General features: G+C 54.6%; 1 protein-coding gene across 1 annotated transcript; it reads left to right on the plus strand.

Annotated features, from left to right (window-relative positions):
• Positions 1-562: 562 nt before the first annotated feature.
• LOC142907839 (uncharacterized) lies at positions 563-18,178 on the plus strand. Its single transcript, XM_076057666.1, has 4 exons — positions 563-716; positions 7,624-7,795; positions 8,630-9,187; positions 15,406-18,178. The coding sequence occupies exons 1-4, from the start codon at positions 669-671 to the stop codon at positions 16,911-16,913; spliced, it is 2,286 nt and encodes a 761-aa protein (XP_075913781.1). The 5' UTR covers positions 563-668; the 3' UTR covers positions 16,914-18,178.
• Positions 18,179-18,731: the final 553 nt, after the last annotated feature.

An 18,731-nucleotide genomic window follows, 5' to 3' on the forward strand; every position in this document is an offset into this window, starting at 1 on the left:
TCCCCCCGCACATCCACAATGTCAGCTCAAAGGTTTTAAACCTCCAGACCGCCCCCTCCCCCCCATATCTACAATGTCAGCTCAGAGGTTTTAAACCTCCAGACCGCCCCCCTCCCCTCCACATCTACAATGTCAGCTCAGAGGTTTTAAACCTCCAGACCGCCCCCTCACCCCACATCTACAATGTCAGCTCAGAGGTTTTAAACCTCCAAACCGCCCCCTTCACCCCACATCTACAATGTCAGTTCAGAGGTTTTAAACCTCCAGACCGCCCCCTTCACCCCACATCTACAATGTCAGCTCAGAGGTTTTAAACCTCCAGACCGCTCCCTCACCCACAACCACAATGTCAGCTCAGAGGTTTTAAACCTTCAGACCGCCCCTCCCCTCCACATCGACAATGTCAGCTCAGAGGTTTTTTTCAATATAAAAAAACCTCTAAACTCCCGCTGACTTCCGGTGCTGCCCGGTCAACTCACCCACCCCAACGTCCGCGACCCCACCCCACCCACCCGCCTTGCCAACTCAGAGGTTTTTACCAATGAAGAAAAACCTCTGAAACCCCTCCATCCCACCCCACCCCCTCTCTCTCTCTCGCTCTCTCCCTCGTGACTTCCGGTGCTGCCCGGTCCGCCCCCCACCAGCCCAACGTCCTCGAGTCGCGGTGCATGCCGGGAGGGAGCGAGAGGGAGGGAGGGAGAGAGAGAGAGGCCACGGTGAGTGAGAACACTGAACCCCTACGAGGGGATACCCCTGTGTCTAACACTGAACCCCTACGAGGGGATACCCCGGTGTCTAACACTGAACCCCTGTGCTAGGGGATACCCCGGTGTCTAACACTGAACCCCTACGAGGGGATACCCCGGTGTCTAACACTGAACCCCTACGAGGGGATACCCCGGTGTCTAACACTGAACCCCTGTGCTAGAGAGGGGATACCCCAGTGTCTAACACTGAACCCCTGTGCTAGGGGATACCCCGGTGTCTAACACTGAACCCCTGTGTTAGAGAGGGGATACCCCAGAGTCTAACACTGAACCCCTGTGATAGGGGATACCCCGGTGCCTAACACTGAACCCCTGTGATAGGGGATACCCCGGTGGCTAACACTGAACCCCTGTGCTAGAGAGGGGATACCCCGGTGTCTAACACTGAACCCCTACGAGGGGATACCCCGGTGACTAACACTGAACCCCTGTGCTAGGGGATACCCCAGTGTCTAACACTGAACCCCTACGAGGGGATACCCCAGTGGCTAACACTGAACCCCTGTGCTAGAGAGGGGATACCCCAGTGGCTAACACTGAACCCCTACGAGGGGATACCCCAGTGTCTAACACTGAACCCCTGTGCTAGGGGATACCCCGGTGGCTAACACTGAACCCCTGTGTTAGAGAGGGGATACCCCGGTGTCTAACACTGAACCCCTGTGATAGAGAGGGGATACCCCAGTGGCTAACACTGAACCCCTGTGATAGGGGATACCCCAGTGTCTAACACTGAACCCCTACGAGGGGATACCCCAGTGACTACCACTGAACCCCTGTGCTAGGGGATACCCCAGTGACTAACACTGAACCCCTACGAGGGGATACCCCGGTGACTAACACTGAACCCCTACGAGGGGATACCCCGGTGACTAACACTGAACCCCTGTGATAGAGAGGGGATACCCCGGTGGCTAACACTGAACCCCTGTGTTAAAGAGGGGATACCCCAGTGTCTAACACTGAACCCCTGTGTTAGAGAGGGGATACCCCAGTGACTAACACTGAACCCCTGTGATAGGGCATACCCCGGTGGCTAACACTGAACCCCTGTGCTAGGGGATACCCAGGTGTCTAACACTGAACCCCTGTGCTAGGGGATACCCCAGTGACTAACACTGAACCCCTACGAGGGGATACCCCAGTGGCTAACACTGAACCCCTGTGCTAGAGAGGGGATACCCCAGTGTCTAACACTGAACCCCTGTGATAGGGGATACCCCAGTGACTAACACTGAACCCCTGTGCTAGGGGATACCCCAGTGGCTAACACTGAACCCCTACGAGGGGATACTCCAGTGTCTAACACTGAACCCCTGTGATAGAGAGGGGATACCCCGGTGACTAACACTGAACCCCTGTGCTAGGGGATACCCCGGTGTCTAACACTGAACCCCTGTGCTAGGGGATACCCCGGTGTCTAACACTGAACCCCTGTGCTAGGGGATACCCCGGTGGCTAACACTGAACCCCTGTGCTAGAGAAGGGATACCCCGGTGGCTAACACTGAACCCCTGTGATAGGGGATACCCCAGTGACTAACACTGAACCCCTGTGCTAGAGAGGGGATACCCCAGTGACTAACACTGAACCCCTACGAGGGGATACCCCAGTGAATAACACTGAACCCCTGTGTTAGAGAGGGGATACCCCAGTGACTAACACTGAACCCCTGTGCTAGGGGATACCCCGGTGTCTAACACTGAACCCCTGTGCTAGAGAGGGGATACCCCAGTGTCTAACACTGAACCCCTGTGCTAGGGGATACCCCGGTGTCTAGCACTGAACCCCTACGAGGGGATACCCCGGTGGCTAACACTGAACCCCTGTGCTAAGGGGATACCCCGGTGACTAACACTGAACCCCTGTGCTAGGGGATACCCCGGTGTCTAGCACTGAACCCCTACAAGGGGATACCCCGGTGACTAACACTGAACCCCTGTGCTAAGGGGATACCCCGGTGACTAACACTGAACCCCTGTGCTAGGGGATACCCCGGTGACTAACACTGAACCCCTGTGCTAGAGAGGGGATACCCCGGTGTCTAACGCTGAACCCCTGTGATAGAGAGGGGATACCCCAGTGACTAACACTGAACCCCTGTGATAGAGAGGGGATACCCCGGTGACTAACACTGAACCCCTACGAGGGGATACCCCAGTGACCAACACTGAACCCCTGTGCTAGGGGATACCCCAGTGTCTAACACTGAACCCCTGTGATAGAGAGGGGATACCCCAGTGACTAACACTGAACCCCTGTGATAGGGGATACCCCGGTGTCTAACACTGAACCCCTGTGCTAGAGAGGGGATACCCCAGTGGCTAACACTGAACCCCTACGAGGGGATACCCCAGTGGCTAACACTGAACCCCTGTGCTAGGGGATACCCCAGTGACTAACACTGAACCCCTGTGCTAGGGGATACCCCAGTGACTAACACTGAACCCCTGTGCTAGGGGATACCCCAGTGACTAACACTGAACCCCTGTGCTAGGGGATACCCCAGTGACTAACACTGAACCCCTACGAGGGGATACCCCAGTGACTAACACTGAACCCCTGTGTTACAGAGGGGATACCCCAGTGACTAACACTGAACCCCTGTGCTAGAGAGGGGATACCCCAGTGTCTAACACTGAACCCCTGTGATAGAGAGGGGATACCCCGGTGTCTAACACTGAACCCCTACGAGGGGATACCCCAGTGACTAACACTGAACCCCTGTGCTAGAGAGGGGATACCCCGGTGTCTAACACTGAACCCCTGTGATAGAGAGGGGATACCCCAGTGTCTAACACTGAACCCCTGTGATAGGGGATACCCCAGTGGCTAACACTGAACCCCTGTGCTAGAGAGGGGATACCCCAGTGTCTAACACTGAACCCCTGTGCTAGGGGATACCCCAGTGTCTAACACTGAACCCCTGTGCTAGGGGATACCCCGGTGGCTAACACTGAACCCCTGTGAGGGGATACCCCAGTGTCTAACACTGAACCCTGAGGGAGCCTTGGTCTGGCTCTGTGAGTCTCAGTGATGATGATGATGATTGTGATGATGATGGTGGTTGTGATGATGGTGGTTGTGGTGATGATGTTGGTTGTGGTGATGATGATGGTAGCGATGATGATGGTGGTTGTGATGATGATGGTGGTTGTGATGATGGTGGTTGTGGTGATGATGTTGGTTGTGGTGATGATGATGGTAGTGATGATGATGGTAGTGATGATGATGGTGGTTGTGATGATGATGGTGGTTGTGGTGATGATGATGGTAGCGATGATGATGGTGGTTGTGATGATGATGGTGGTTGTGATGATGGTGGTTGTGGTGATGATGTTGGTTGTGGTGATGATGATGGTAGTGATGATGATGGTGGTTGTGATGATGATGGTGGTAGTGGTGATGATGATGGTAGTGATGATGATGGTTGTGGTGATGATGATGGTAGTGATGATGATGGTAGTGATGATGATGGTGGTTGTGATGATGATGGTGGTTGTGATGATGGTGGTTGTGGTGATGATGGTGGTTGTGGTGATGATGGTGATTGTGGTGATGATGGTGATTGTGATGATGATGGTGGTAGTGATGATGATGATGGTAGCGATGATGATAGTGATGATGATGATGGCAGTGATGATGATGATGGTGATGATGGTGGTAGTGATGATGATGGTGGTTGTGATGATGATGATGATGGTAGTGATGATGGTGGTAGTGATGATGATGATGGTGGTGATGATGATGGTGATGATGATGACGGTAGTGATGATGATGGTGGTGATGATGATGATAGTGGTGATGATGGTGATGGTGGTGATGATGGTGATGATGATGGTTGTGATGGTGATGGTGGTTGTTATGATGATGGTAGTGATGATGATGGTTGTAGTGATGATGATGATGGTAGCGATGATGATGGTAGTGATGATGATGGTGGTAGTGATGATGATGGTGGTTGTTATGATGGTGGTAGTGATGATGATGATGATGTTGGTGATGATGATGGTAGTGATGATGATTGTGGTTGTGATGATGATGGTTGTGATAATGATGGTGGTTGTGATGATGGTGGTAGTGAGGATGATGGTTGTAGTGATGATGATGATGGTTGTAGTGATGATGATGAAGGTAGTGATGATGATGGTGATGATGGTGGTAGTGATGATGATACAGTGAGGGAAAAAAGTATTTGATCCCCTGCTCATTTTGTACATTTGCCTACTGACAAAGAAATAATCAGTCTATAATTTTAATGGTAGGTTTATTTGAACAGTGAGAGACAGAATAACAACAACAAAAATCCAGATAAACGCATGTCAAAAATGTTATTAATTGATTTGCATTTTCATGAGGGAAATAAGTATTTAACCCCTCTGCAAAACATGACTTAGTACTTGGTGGCAAAACCCTTGTTGGCAATCACAGAGGTCAGACGTTTCATGTAGTTGGCCACCAGGTTTGCACACATCTCAGGAGGGATTTTGTCCCACTCCTCTTTGCAGATCTTCTCCAAGTCGTTAAGGTTTCGAGGCTGACGTTTGGCAACTCGAACCTTCAGCTCCCTCCACAGATTTTCTGTGGGATTAAGGTCTGGAGACTGGCTAGGCCACTCCAGGACCTTAATGTGCTTCTTCTTGAGCCACTCCTTTGTTGCCTTGGCCGTGTGTTTTGGGTCATTGTCATGCTGGAATACCTATCCACGACCCATTTTCAATGCCCTGGCTGAGGGAAGGAGGTTCTCACCCAAGATTTGATGGTACATGGCCCCCGTCCATCGTCCCTTTGATGCGGTGAAGTTGTCCTGTACCCTTAGCAGAAAAACACCCCCAAAGCATAATGTTTCCACCTCCATGTTTGACGGTGGGGATGGTGTTCTTGGGGTCATAGGCAGCATTCCTCCTCCAAACACGGCGAGTTGATTTGATGCCAAAGAGCCCCATTTTGGTCTCATCTGACCACAACACTTTCACCCAGTTGTCCTCTGAATCATTCAGATGTTCATTGGCAAACTTCAGACGGGCATGTATATGTGCTTTCTTGAGCAGGGGGGACCTTGCGGGCGCTGCAGGATTTCAGTCCTTCACGGCGTAGTGTGTTACCAATTGTTTTCTTGGTGACTATGGTCCCAGCTGCCTTGAGATCATTGACAAGATCCTCCCGTGTAGTTCTGGGCTGATTCCTCACCGTTCTCATGATCATTGCAACTCCACGAGGTGAGATCTTGCATGGAGCCCCAGGCCGAGGGAGATTGACAGTTCTTTTGTGTTTCTTCCATTTGCGAATAATCGCACCAACTGTTGTCACCTTCTCACCAAGCTGCTTGGCAATGGTCTTGTAGCCCATTCCAGCCTTGTGTAGGTCTACAATCTTGTCCCTGACATCCTTGGAGAGCTCTTTGGTCTTGGCCATGGTGGAGAGTTTGGAATCTGATTGATTGATTGCTTCTGTGGACAGGTGTCTTTTATACAGGTAACGAGCTGAGATTAGGAGCACTCCCTTTAAGAGTGTGCTCCTAATGTCAGCTCGTTACCTGTATAAAAGACACCTGGGAGCCAGAAATCTTTCTGATTGAGAGGGGGTCAAATACTTATTTCCCTCATTAAAATGCAAATCAATTTATAACATTTTTGACATGCGTTTTTCTGGATTTTGTTGTTATTCCGTCTCTCACTGTTCAAATAAACCTATCATTAAAATTATAGACTGATCATTTCTTTGTCAGTGGGCAAACGTACAAAATCAGCGGGGGATCAAATACTTTTTTCCCCTCACTGTAGTTGTGATGATGATGGTGGTTGTGATGATGATGATGATAATTTATTTGTGGTGGAGGAGGAGGAGGTGGAGGAGGTGGTGGAGGAGGAGGTGGTGGAGGAGGAGGTGGAGGAGGAGGTGGTGGAGGAGGAGGTGGAGGAGGTGGAGGAGGTGGTGGAGGAGGAGGTGGAGGAGGAGGTGGAGGAGGTGGAAGAGGTGGTGGAGGAGGAGGTGGTGGAGGAGGAGGTGGAGGAGGTGGAGGAGGTGGTGGAGGTGGAGGAGGTGGAGACAGGGAAGGCAGTGGTTGTGATGATGTTGGTGATGATGATGTTGGTGGTAGTGATGATGATCATGATGATGGTAGTGATGATGATGATGGTGGTAGTGATGATGATGATGGTGGTGGTAGTGATGATGATGATGATGGTAGTGATGATGATGGTGGTAGTGATGATGTTGGTGATGATGATGTTGGTGGTAGTGATGATGATGTTGGTGATGATGATGATGATGGTGGTAGTGATGATGGTGGTAGTGATGATGATGATGATGGTGGTAGTGATGATGGTGGTAGTGATGATGATGATGATGGTGGTAGTGATGATGGTGGTAGTGATGATGATGATGATGGTGGTAGTGATGATGTTGGTGATGATGATGTTGGTGGTAGTGATGATGATGATGATGGTGGTAGTGATGATGGTGGTAGTGATGATGATGATGATGTTGGTAGTGATGATGATGGTGGTAGTGATGATGGTGGTAGTGATGATGGTGGTAGTGATGATGATGGTAGTGATGATGATGATGATGGTGGTAGTGATGATGATGGTGGTAGTGATGATGATGTTGGTGATGATGATGATGGTGGTAGTGATGATGATGGTGGTAGTGATGATGATGTTGGTGGTAGTGATGATGATGTTGGTGGTAGTGATGATGATGATGGTAGTGATGATGATGATGGTGGTAGTGATGATGTTGGTGATGATGATGTTGGTGGTAGTGATGGTGGTAGTGATGTAGATGTTGGTGATGATGATGATGGTGGTAGTGATGATGATGACTGTGGTTGTTGTTGTTGTTGTGACTTCAGGGCGTGGCGGAGATGGCAGAGGAGGCTCTCACACGAGTGGGAGGTGGTGGAGGAGGAGGAGGTGGTGGAGGAGGTGGTGGAGGAGGTGGTGGAGGAGGTGGTGGAGACAGGAAGGCACCTAGCCGGGCACAGCGGAGAGGCATCAGCTCCAGAGGAGCGGAGCTCACGGACGGTGAGGCCACTCACAGCTCCTGGTGTGAGTGAGTGAATGTGTGAGTGAGTGGGTGAGTGAGTGTATGGGTGAGTGAGTGTATGGGTGAGTGAGTGTATGAGTGTGAGTGTATGTGTGAGTGTATGAGTGTATGTGTGAGTGAGTGAATGTGTGAGTGAGTGAGTGAGTGTATGAGTGAGTGAGTGTATGAGTGAGTGTATGAGTGAGTGTATGAGTGAGTGAGTGTATGAGAGAGTGAGTGAGTGTATGAGTGAGTGAGTGAGTGTATGAGTGAGTGAGTGTATGAGTGAGTGAGTGTATGAGTGAGTGAGTGTATGAGTGAGTGAGTGTATGAGTGAGTGTGTGAGTGTATGAGTGAGTGTATGAGTGAGTGTATGAGTGTATGTGTGAGTGAGTGAGTGTATGAGTGAGTGAGTGAGTGTATGAGTGAGTGAGTGTATGAGTGAGTGAGTGTATGAGTGAGTGAGTGTATGAGTGAGTTAGTGTATGAGTGAGTGTATGAGTGTATGTGTGAGTGAGTGAATGTGTGAGTGAGTGAGTGAGTAAGTGGGTGAGTGGTTGAGTGAGTGTGTGAGTGAGTGAGTGTATGAGTGAGTGTGTGAGTGTGTGAGTGTATGAGTGAGTGTATGAGTGAGTGTATGAGTGAGTGTGTGAGTGAGTGTATGAGTGAGTGACAGAGTGACTGAGTGACTTACTTACTGACTGACTCAGTGACTGACTGACTGCGCGACTGAGCGAGCATTCTAACACCACCCCCACCACCACCACCACCCTCACCCCCACCACCACCACCACCACCACCCCCACCACCACCACCACCACCACCCCCACTAGGCCCTCCACCCAAGAAGCTTCACCGCGCCCCTCGTGAGAAGCGTTTCACTCCGGATGATGTCCGCCTCCTTGCCGAGCAAGTCCTCAAGTGGCGGATTCCCCTCCTGGCCTCCGCCACCGGCACCACCGGCACCACCACCGGCACCACCACCGGCACCGGCACCACCACCACCACGGCCGAGACCCTCCGGGCAAGGGCCCGTGCCTGGGAGGAAGTGGCAGCTGTCCTGACGGCCCAGGGTTCAGCTCCCCGCGATGTGAAACACTGCAAGAAACGTTGGGACGATCTCAAGCGCTGGGCCCGCAAGAAGCACCTCCATCACGGTGGCGGTGGTGGTGGTGGTGGTGGTGGCGGTGGTGGCGGTGGTGGTGGTGGTGGCGGTGGTGGTGGTGGTGGTGGGGCAAGGGACGTGAGCGGGGCGGTGCTGACGGAGGCGGAGAAGATCGCCCTGCTCGCCATCGCGCAGGGGAGGGGAGGGTGGAGGGTGGAGGGTGGTGGCGGTGGTGGCGGTGGTGGTGGTGGTGGTGGCGGTGGTGGTGGTGGTGGTGGATCAATCGGTGAGTTGACGGTGGATACGGCACGGGCGATGGACACAGTGTCACACACACACACAGCGTCACACACACACACACAGCGTCACACACACACACAGTGTCACACACACACACACACAGTGTCACACACACACACAGTGTCACACACACACACACAGCGTCACACACACACACACAGTGTCACACACACACACAGTGTCACACACACACACACAGCGTCACACACACACACACAGTGTCACACACACACACAGTGTCACACACACACACACAGCGTCACACACACACACACAGTGTCACACACACACACAGCGTCACACACACACACAGTGTCACACACACACACACAGTGTCACACACACACACAGCGTCACACACACACACAGTGACACACACACACACAGTGACACACACACACACAGTGACACACACACACACAGTGTCACACACACACACACAGTGTCACACACACACACAGCATCACACACACACACAGTGTCACACACACACACACAGCGTCACACACACACACACAGCGTCACACACACACACAGCGTCACACACACACACACAGTGTCACACACACACACAGTGTCACACACACACACACAGCGTCACACACACACACAGTGTCACACACACACACAGTGTCACACACACACACACAGCGTCACACACACACACACTGTGTCACACACACACAGCGTCACACACACACACAGCGTCACACACACACACAGCGTCACACACACACAGCGTCACACACACACACACAGCGACACACACACACACAGCGTCACACACACACACACAGCGTCACACACACACAGCGTCACACACACACAGCGTCTCACACACACACACACAGCGTCACACACAAACACACCCAAAAACACACACAGCGTCACACACACACAGCGTCACACACAAACACAGCGTCACACACACACACAGCGTCACACACACAGCGTCACACACACACACACACACAGTGTCACACACACAGCGTCACACACAGACAGTGTCACACACACACACAGCGTCACACACACAGCATCACACACACAGCGTCACACACACACAGTGTCACACACACACACACAGCGTCACACACAGTGTCACACACACAGCGTCACACACACACAGCGTCACACACAAACAGCGTCACACAGCATCACACACACAGCGTCACACACACAGTGTCACACACACACAGCGTCACACACAAACAGCGTCACACACACAGCGTCACACACACACAGTGTCACACACACACACAGCGTCACACACACACACACAGCATCACACACACAGCGTCACACACACACAGTGTCACACACACACACAGCGTCACACACACACACACAGTGTCACACACACACAGTGTCACACACACAGCATCATACAACAACCGCCATTCGCCACTAAGTGTCGGTGACGTCACCACGACGCTTGTGCCAGGCTATGTGCACCTTGAGGCCACGTGAAGTGTCGAACGCCCGCTGGCAGGAGGTCACGGGGCAGACCCAGCAGGTGCCACGGGTCGACTGACTGAGATGACTGAGATGACTGGCTGATGCACCACCTGTGCCCCCTACTGTGCCAACCTGCTGTGCTTTAGCCACCCGGCGCTCTGCTCGTTGTTCTGAGAGTCGCTCCTCCGCCCTCCGTTGTTGTTGGAGGGCGACTGCCTCCAACTGCCCAGTAGCGTCCTTCACGAGCCTCCTCCACAGAGGCCGATCTTCCTCCACAGAGGCCGATCTTGACACCGCTGGTACCAGTCATCGGCAAGTCCACTCAGCTCCACGTCTTCCTGTACCACATCACTCCATCTCTTCTCTAGCCCGTGCCGCGCCCGTTTAGCCCCCTCGATCCGGCCGAACAAAAGCTGTTTCGGCATGCGGTGGCTGGGCATGCGGGCTACATACCCAGCCATCGCAGCCTTGCCTGGCGGAGGAGCTCAACGATGGGACCGTGCCCAGATCTTTCAAGGACTTGTGAGCTCCTCACACAATCCAGCCTGGTTAAACCCAGGATGGATCGTAGGCAGGCTTGCCTAAATGTTTCTAACCGGCGAAGATGTTCCATTAGGGGGGTCCACGTTTCGCAAGCTTAGTGCGGAGCGACAGACCAGGTAGCTTCCACACAGCGTTACGCAACCGATGAAAAGATATTGCCGCTCGATTGATTCGGAGTGAGACCTCTGCTGTTGAACTGGAGCCGGTCATAAGTACACTGCCCAGGTATGGGAAACTCTCCACTCTCTCCACAACTGCCCCATCACCGATTGGGAGTTGTGGGGGTGGAGTGTCCGATGGTACAAAATACCCAGGCAGGTGCTTAGTTTTGGTGGGGCTGATGGTAAGGCCCCATCTCTTAGTGGCACGCTCCAGTCTCAGCAGCAGCGTCTCCAACTCCTCCTCTGACTGAGCAGCTATTACCAAATCATCGACATACATAACGTGGTTGAGCAATATGGAGCCATCCCTTGACCGCACCCAGGCATCGATCAGCCTCCCATTATAGCTGTACCAGATGGAGATTCCCCCGGTACAGCTATTGAAGGCTTCACGAACTACGTGGTCAAAATAGATGTTAAATAATGTGGGAGCCAGAGGACATCCCTGTCGCACCCAAAGGTGTACAGGGAATGGCTCTGACTCCCGGCCACGTAGTTTTGCCCGGGCCCGCTCACCATCATGAAGGTCCTTAATGATCGTGAGCAGAGGGTCAGGTACTCCAAAAGCACGAAGAACAACCCAGAGCCCAGGCCTACTGATGGTATCATAGGCCTTGACCAGGTCAATAAAGCAGAGATGTAGGTCTTTTTGGAATTCCCTACACCTCTGCTGTAGCAGACGGACAGAACATATGGCATCTGTGCAGGACCGCCCTTTCCTGAAACCGCATTGGGGCTCCGCAAGCCTCTCCTCAGCGTGCCTGGCAAGGCGATGCTGAATAATCCTTGGCAGGACCTTTCCCGGCACACTGAGGAGTGAAATACCCCTGTAGTTGTTACAGTCTGTGCAGTCCCCCTTCTTAGAGAGGCGAAACCACCAGGGCATCCTTCCAATCCTGCGGAACCCGTCCAGTGGTCCAGACTGTTGTTATGATGTCATATAGGGCAGTCTGTGCACAAACGCCACCCTCCCTCAGCATTTCGCTTGGGAGATCATCTCTGCCCGCTGCCTTTCCTGGTCTCAGGCTCCGGATCGCCCTCAGTACTTCCTCAACAGATGGCACCTCAGCCAACCACTCACAGGGGGTGACTTCTTCCAATATTTGAGGCACCGCAGCCTCAGCAGGGTCATCCTCACTTTGTGCCACGATGTTTTCCTGGCCGAGGGATTTTCCCTCCCCCAGGACCTCACAGAAATGCTCAGCAAATCTGCAAACCTGTTCCTGGGGGTCGGAGATTGGATCACCGTTTTTTCCCCTAATGATGGTAATAGGTGTGGCGCTGCAGGTTACTTTTTTGATGGAGTTAAATAGAGATTTGTGATCACGGGCCACTGAGGCAGACTCCATCTCCTCAGCAACCCGCGACCACCACCCATCCTTGCAGCGCCTCACGGCTCTCCGAACCTCCGAGCGAAGGCTGCGGTAATTCTCCTCATTCTCTGACGTGGGATTCTGTAGCCGATGACAGTGGGCCTGTCGCTTTTTCTCAACCATCCTGAACACCTCCTCTGTCAGCCAGGGTCTCTGGGGAGGTCTGGACCGCGTACCCAAAGCAGCAATTGCAGCTGCATGAGTCACAGTCCTAAACCTCGCCCATTTACCCTCGACATCAGGAGGAGTCGGGGACGATGCCAACCCCAGCCGCAGGCGATGATGAAATTCTCGCTTGCAACTTTCATCAGATAACTGAGACCAGGCCACTTTAGGTTGGAATGGGGTCCTGGGTGTACACCCCACCACCGGAGTGGAAGAATGGCAGGCGCATCTTACAGATGACTAGTCGATGGTCAGAGGGCAGATCAGCTCCACGGTAGGTCCTGGGGTCAAGGACATGGGCTCGCATCCGCTGGTCCGTCACTATGTAGTCCAGCAGATGTTCTTGCTTGGACCCGGCATGCATCCATGATGTTGTGTGGATGCGCCGATGCCGGAACAGCGTGTTGGTAATTACAAGCCCATGGGCTGCACAAAAATCTAGCAGCCTCCTACCGTTGTTATTGAGCTGATCTGGCCCATGCCCTCCAATCACTCCAGACCAGGTGCCAGCATCATGACCAACTCGGGCATTGAAGTCACCCAACATGATGACTCTATCCCGAGGGGCCACTTTGGCCAGCACCTGTGACAGGAGGTCACGGAAGGGATCTGACTCATCGGCTTTGCCTGCATCCCTCCACGGATGTTCATCTTCGGTGGGGGCATAAGTAACCACGACCACCATTCCTCGCCTCCGGTTGATGGGAAGGCGAGCCCAAAGTAGCCTGGGGCTTACAGCTTCCCACACCTCACCGCCACACTCCCACGCCCCCTTCATTCTTTTGTTCAAAAGAAGACCCACACCCTGTTGTTTGGCAGTCTGCTGCCCCGAGTAGAGGACTGTCCACCCCTCATGGTGGTAGGAGCCAGAGCCGGTCCCCTGGACCTCCTGAATGCCACAGAGATCCAGGCGGTACCGGTCCAGCTCCCGACAGAGGAGTGGCAGCCTCTCCTCCGCGGTGAGCGTTCGAACATTCCACGTGGCCACCCGTAGTGGCTTTTCGTTGTTTCTGGAGGAGCCCCGAGGGTAGAGATTCAATCTCCTGGCTCCGCCAATTGGGGTTTGGCCAGGAGACGTCATAGACGCCTGTCCCCTTGGGGCCTCCGGCACAAGCTAATTAGTTAAAATTTTCATTTGTAGTTTAGTGGTAATTTATTGAAGTTGGAGGGGTTACCAGCCCCTCGCACCCGTCCAGAGCCCCCGTTTAGCCACTGTGGTGGACACATATGCCATGAGGGGAGGAGCCAATCGGAATTGGCCCTCCCCCCACAGCACTGTCCACGACAGAGTTGCCCGTCCGGCATTGCGAGGAGGTAGGGGGTTGTTTTGCCAGACACAACAACAACAACAACCGCCATTCGCCACTAAGTGGCGGTGACGTCACCACGACGCTTGTGCCAGGCCAGACACACACACAGTGACACACACACAGTGACACACACACAGTGACACACACACAGTGACACACACACAGTGACACACACACAGTGACACACACACAGTGACACACACACAGTGACACACACACAGTGACACACACACAGTGACACACACACAGTGTACACGCTTCACTCACCCACTCGCTCACCCACCCACTCGTTCACTCACCCACTCACTCACCCACTCACTTACACACTCACCCACTCACTCACCCACTCACTCACCCACTCACTCACCCACCCACTCACCCACTCACCCACTCACCCACCCACTCACCCACCCACTCACCCACCCACTCATCCACTCACTCACCCACGGCCGGCCACGTGAGGCTGAGAGTGCCGGGTGACGGTGTCCTGTTTGGTTCTCTGTGTGTGTTGATTGTCACTGTTTGCTATGAACGCGCACACACACACACACATGCACACACACACATACACACATACGTACACACACACACGCACACACACTCGCACGCACACACACGCACACACACACACACAACCTACGACCTCCACCACCACCACCCTCACCACCACCACCACCACCCTCACCACCACCCCCACCACCACCACCACCACCCCCACCACCACCACCACCATCACCACCACCACCACCACCCTCACCACCACTACCATCACCACCACCACTCCCACCATCACCACCACCACCACCCCCACCACCACCACCACCCCCACCACCACCACTCCATCACCACCACCACCACCACCTCCACCACCACCACCACTCCCACCACCACCACCACCACCACCCCCACCTCCACCACCTCCACCACCACCACCACCCCCACCTCCACCACCACCACCTCCACCACCACCACCATCACCACCACCTCCACCACCACCACCACCACCTCCACCACCACCCCCACCACCTCCACCACCACCTCCACCACCACCACTCCCACCACCACCACCTCCACCACCACCACCACCACCACCACCACCTCCACCACCACCACCACCACCACCACCACCACTCCCACCACCACCACCCCCACCTCCACCTCCACCACCACCACCACCTCCTCCCCCTTCTGCAGGTTTGAGATCTCATGAAGTATTCCCCCAGCGGACGACACCACAGCCGGCTGGACACGCGGAGTTGCCGCTCTGTCCTGCTCGCCCCTCGCAACCAACACCACCAGCAGCAGCATCATCATCAGCAGCAGCATCAGCAGCATCAGCAGCAGTAGCATCAGCAGCGAGTTCATCATCGCCACCACCACCACCACCTCCACCATCATCATCGTCGTCGTTATCATCACTGAAGCCTCTGGCTGTTAGCAGCGCTAGTGTAGCAGCTGGTGGTGGTGGTGGAGGTGGTGGTGGTGGTGGCGGTGGTGGTGGTGGTGGTGGCGGTGGTGGTGGTGGTGGTGCTGGTGGTGGCAGTGGTGGCGGTAGCATCAGCTCTCTGATGATGCTGGGCGGTATTGGTGGTGGTTACGGTGGTGGTGGTGGTGGTGGTTATTGTGGTGGTTACGCTGGTAGCAACAACTCCCTGGTGATGATGCGTGGTGGTGCTGGTGGTGGTGGTGGTGTTAACCACAACTCGCTGGTGATGATGTGTGGTGGTGGTGGTGGTGGTGGTGGCGGTGGTGGTGGTGGTGGTGCTGGTGGTGGTGGTGGCAGTGGTGGCGGTGGTGGTGGCGGTGGTGGTGGTGGTGGGGGTGGTGGTGGTGTTAACCACAACTCGTTGATGATGATGTGTGGTGGTGGTGGTGGTGGTGGCGGTGGTGGTGGTGGTGGTGGTGGTGGTGGTGCTGGTGCCGGTGGTGGTGCCGGTGGTGGTGGCGGTGGTGGTGGTGCTGGTGCCGGTGGTGGTAGCGGTGGTGGTGGCGTTAACCACAACTCGCTGATGATGATGATGATGATGCGTGGTGGTAGCGCCGGTGGCGGCTACGCCGGCGGCTACGGCTTTGGCATCTCGCCGATGGCGACGAGCGGACGTACCGGAGCCCTCGTTGGCGAGGCGGTGGACGTCCGGGGCCAGCTCGAGGCGGCTGACGTTGACGACGACGAGGAGGTGGAGGAGGTGGAGGAGGTGGAGGAAGAGGAGGAGGAGGTGGTGGATGACGTTGACGAGGAGGAGGGGGTGTACGGGGAGGTGGATGACGAGGAAGCGGCGATGCTGTCCCACATGTCGCATGGCTTGGCCCTGCTCGCCGAGTCCCAGCGGCGGCAGCTCCTGCTGCTCGCCCAGCTCGTAGCGCACCTCACCGGCACGGCGCCGGGCCCGGCAACTGCCGGGCCCGGCGCCGTGCCGGGCTACGCCGAGCAGCAGCAGCAGCAGCAGCACGACAACAACAACAACAACAGCTACAACAACAACTACTACAACTACTACTACCACCACCCCCGCCATCACCACGTGGAGGCTGGTGGTGGCGGTGGTGGTGGCGGTGGTGGCGGTGGTGGTGGTGGTGGTGGCGGTGGTGGTGGTGGTGGTGGCGGTCACACCGTAGGGGAAGTGATGGGCGGCCGGGCGTGCCGTGTGGAGATGGAGCCAGGAGACGCGGCCATTGCCAGTCGGGGCCATTGTACCAAATAGTGGTGGTGGTGGTGGTGAAGGTGGTGGTGGTGGTGGTGGTGGTGGTGAGGGTGGTGGTGGTGGTGAAGGTGGTGAGGGTGGTGGTGGTGGTGGTGAGGGTGGTGGTGGTGGTGGTGGTGGAGGAGGAAGCAGTGGTGGTAATGGTGGTGGTGATGCTGACAGACTGAGAGAGAGGGCATTTTACCAAATAGGGTGGTGATGGTGGTGATGATTGTGGTGGTGATTGTGGTGATGGTGGTGATGGTAGTGGTGATGATTGTGGCGATGGTGGTGATGATTGTGGCGATGGTGGTGATGATGGTGGTGATGATGGTGGTGATGATGGTGATGATTGTGGTGATGGTGGTGATAGTGGTGGTGATGATTGTGGTGGTGGTGATGATTGTGGTGGTGGTGATGGTCGTGGTGTAGGCTTGAACCCTGACCCCAGGCTCTCAGTGTCTCTGACACGGCCATCGTGAACCCCCTGAGAGAGAGACACCCAGACCCAGGGCTTGAACCCTGACCCCAGGGTCTCAGTGTCTCTGACACGGCCATCGTGAACCCCCCTGAGAGAGAGACACCCAGACCCAGGGCTTGAACCCTGACCCCAGGGTCTCAGTGTCTCTGACACGGCCATCGTGAGTCGCCTACCTGAAACGTGTTACTAAAAAAAGGCGGTGAGTTTTGTGAGCTGTGTGGTGAGTTTGGTGAGCTGTGTGGTGAGTTTGGTGAGCTGTGTGGTGAGTTTGGTGAGCTGTGTGGTGAGCTTGGTGAGCTGTCTGGTGAGGTGTGTGGTGAGTTTTTTGAGGTGCGTGGTGAGTTTGGTGAGGTGTGTGGTGAGTTTTTTGAGGTGCGTGGTGAGGTGTGCGGTGAGTTTGGTGAGGTGCGTGGTGAGTTTGGTGAGCTGTGTGGTGAGTTTGGTGAGCTGTGTGGTGAGCTGTGGTGAGTTTGGTGAGCTGTCTGGTGAGGTGTTTGGTGAGCTGTGTGGTGAGTTTGGTGAGGTGTGTGGTGAGTTTTTTGAGGTGCGTGGTGAGGTGTGTGGTGAGTTTGGCGAGGTGCGTGGTGAGTTTGGCGAGCTCTGTGGTGAGATGTTTGGTGAGCTGTGTGGTGAGTTTGGTGAGCTGTGTGGTGAGTTTGGTGAGCTCTGTGGTGAGTTTGGTGAGCTCTGTGGTGAGTTAGGTGAGCTGTGTGGTGAGTTTGGTGAGCGCTGTGGTGAGTTTGGTGAGCTGTGTGGTGAGCTGTGTGGACTCTGCTCATTTGAATAAAAACCTATGGAAATCTGATTCTACTCTGGAATTGTCTACCTGGGGGATCTTTGTGTCTCAGCACTTGCCCCTACAGCCCTGCTAGAGGCCACCTGGGGGAGCTTTGCCTATGTCTCAGCACTTGCCCCTACAGCCCTGCCAGAGGCTACATGGGGGATCTTTGTCTGTGTCTCAGCACTTGCCCCTACAGCCCTGCTAGAGGCTACCTGGGGGAGCTTTGTCTGTGTCTCAGCACTTGCTCCTACAGCCCTGCTAGAGGCTACCTGGGGGAGCTTTGTCTGTGTCTCAGCACTTGCCCATACAGTCCTGCTAGAGGCTACCTGGGGGATCTTTGTGTCTCAGCACTTGCCCCTGCAGCCTTGCTAGAGGCTACCTGGGGGAGCTTTGTGTCTCAGCACTTGCCCCTACAGCCCTGCTAGAGGCTACCTGGGGTAGCTTTGTGTCTCAGCACTTGCCCCTACAGCCCTGCCAGAGGCTACCTGGGGGAGCTTTGTCTGTGTCTCAGCACTTGCCCCTACAGCCCTGCTAGAGGCTATCTGGGGGGGCTTTGTCTTTAGCAATCAATTAAGAC

Source organism: Petromyzon marinus, chromosome 83, assembly GCF_048934315.1.
Source record: "Petromyzon marinus isolate PM22_M1 ecotype Great Lakes invasive population chromosome 83, UKy_Petmar_22M1.pri1.0, whole genome shotgun sequence".
Taxonomy (NCBI): domain Eukaryota; kingdom Metazoa; phylum Chordata; class Hyperoartia; order Petromyzontiformes; family Petromyzontidae; genus Petromyzon; species Petromyzon marinus.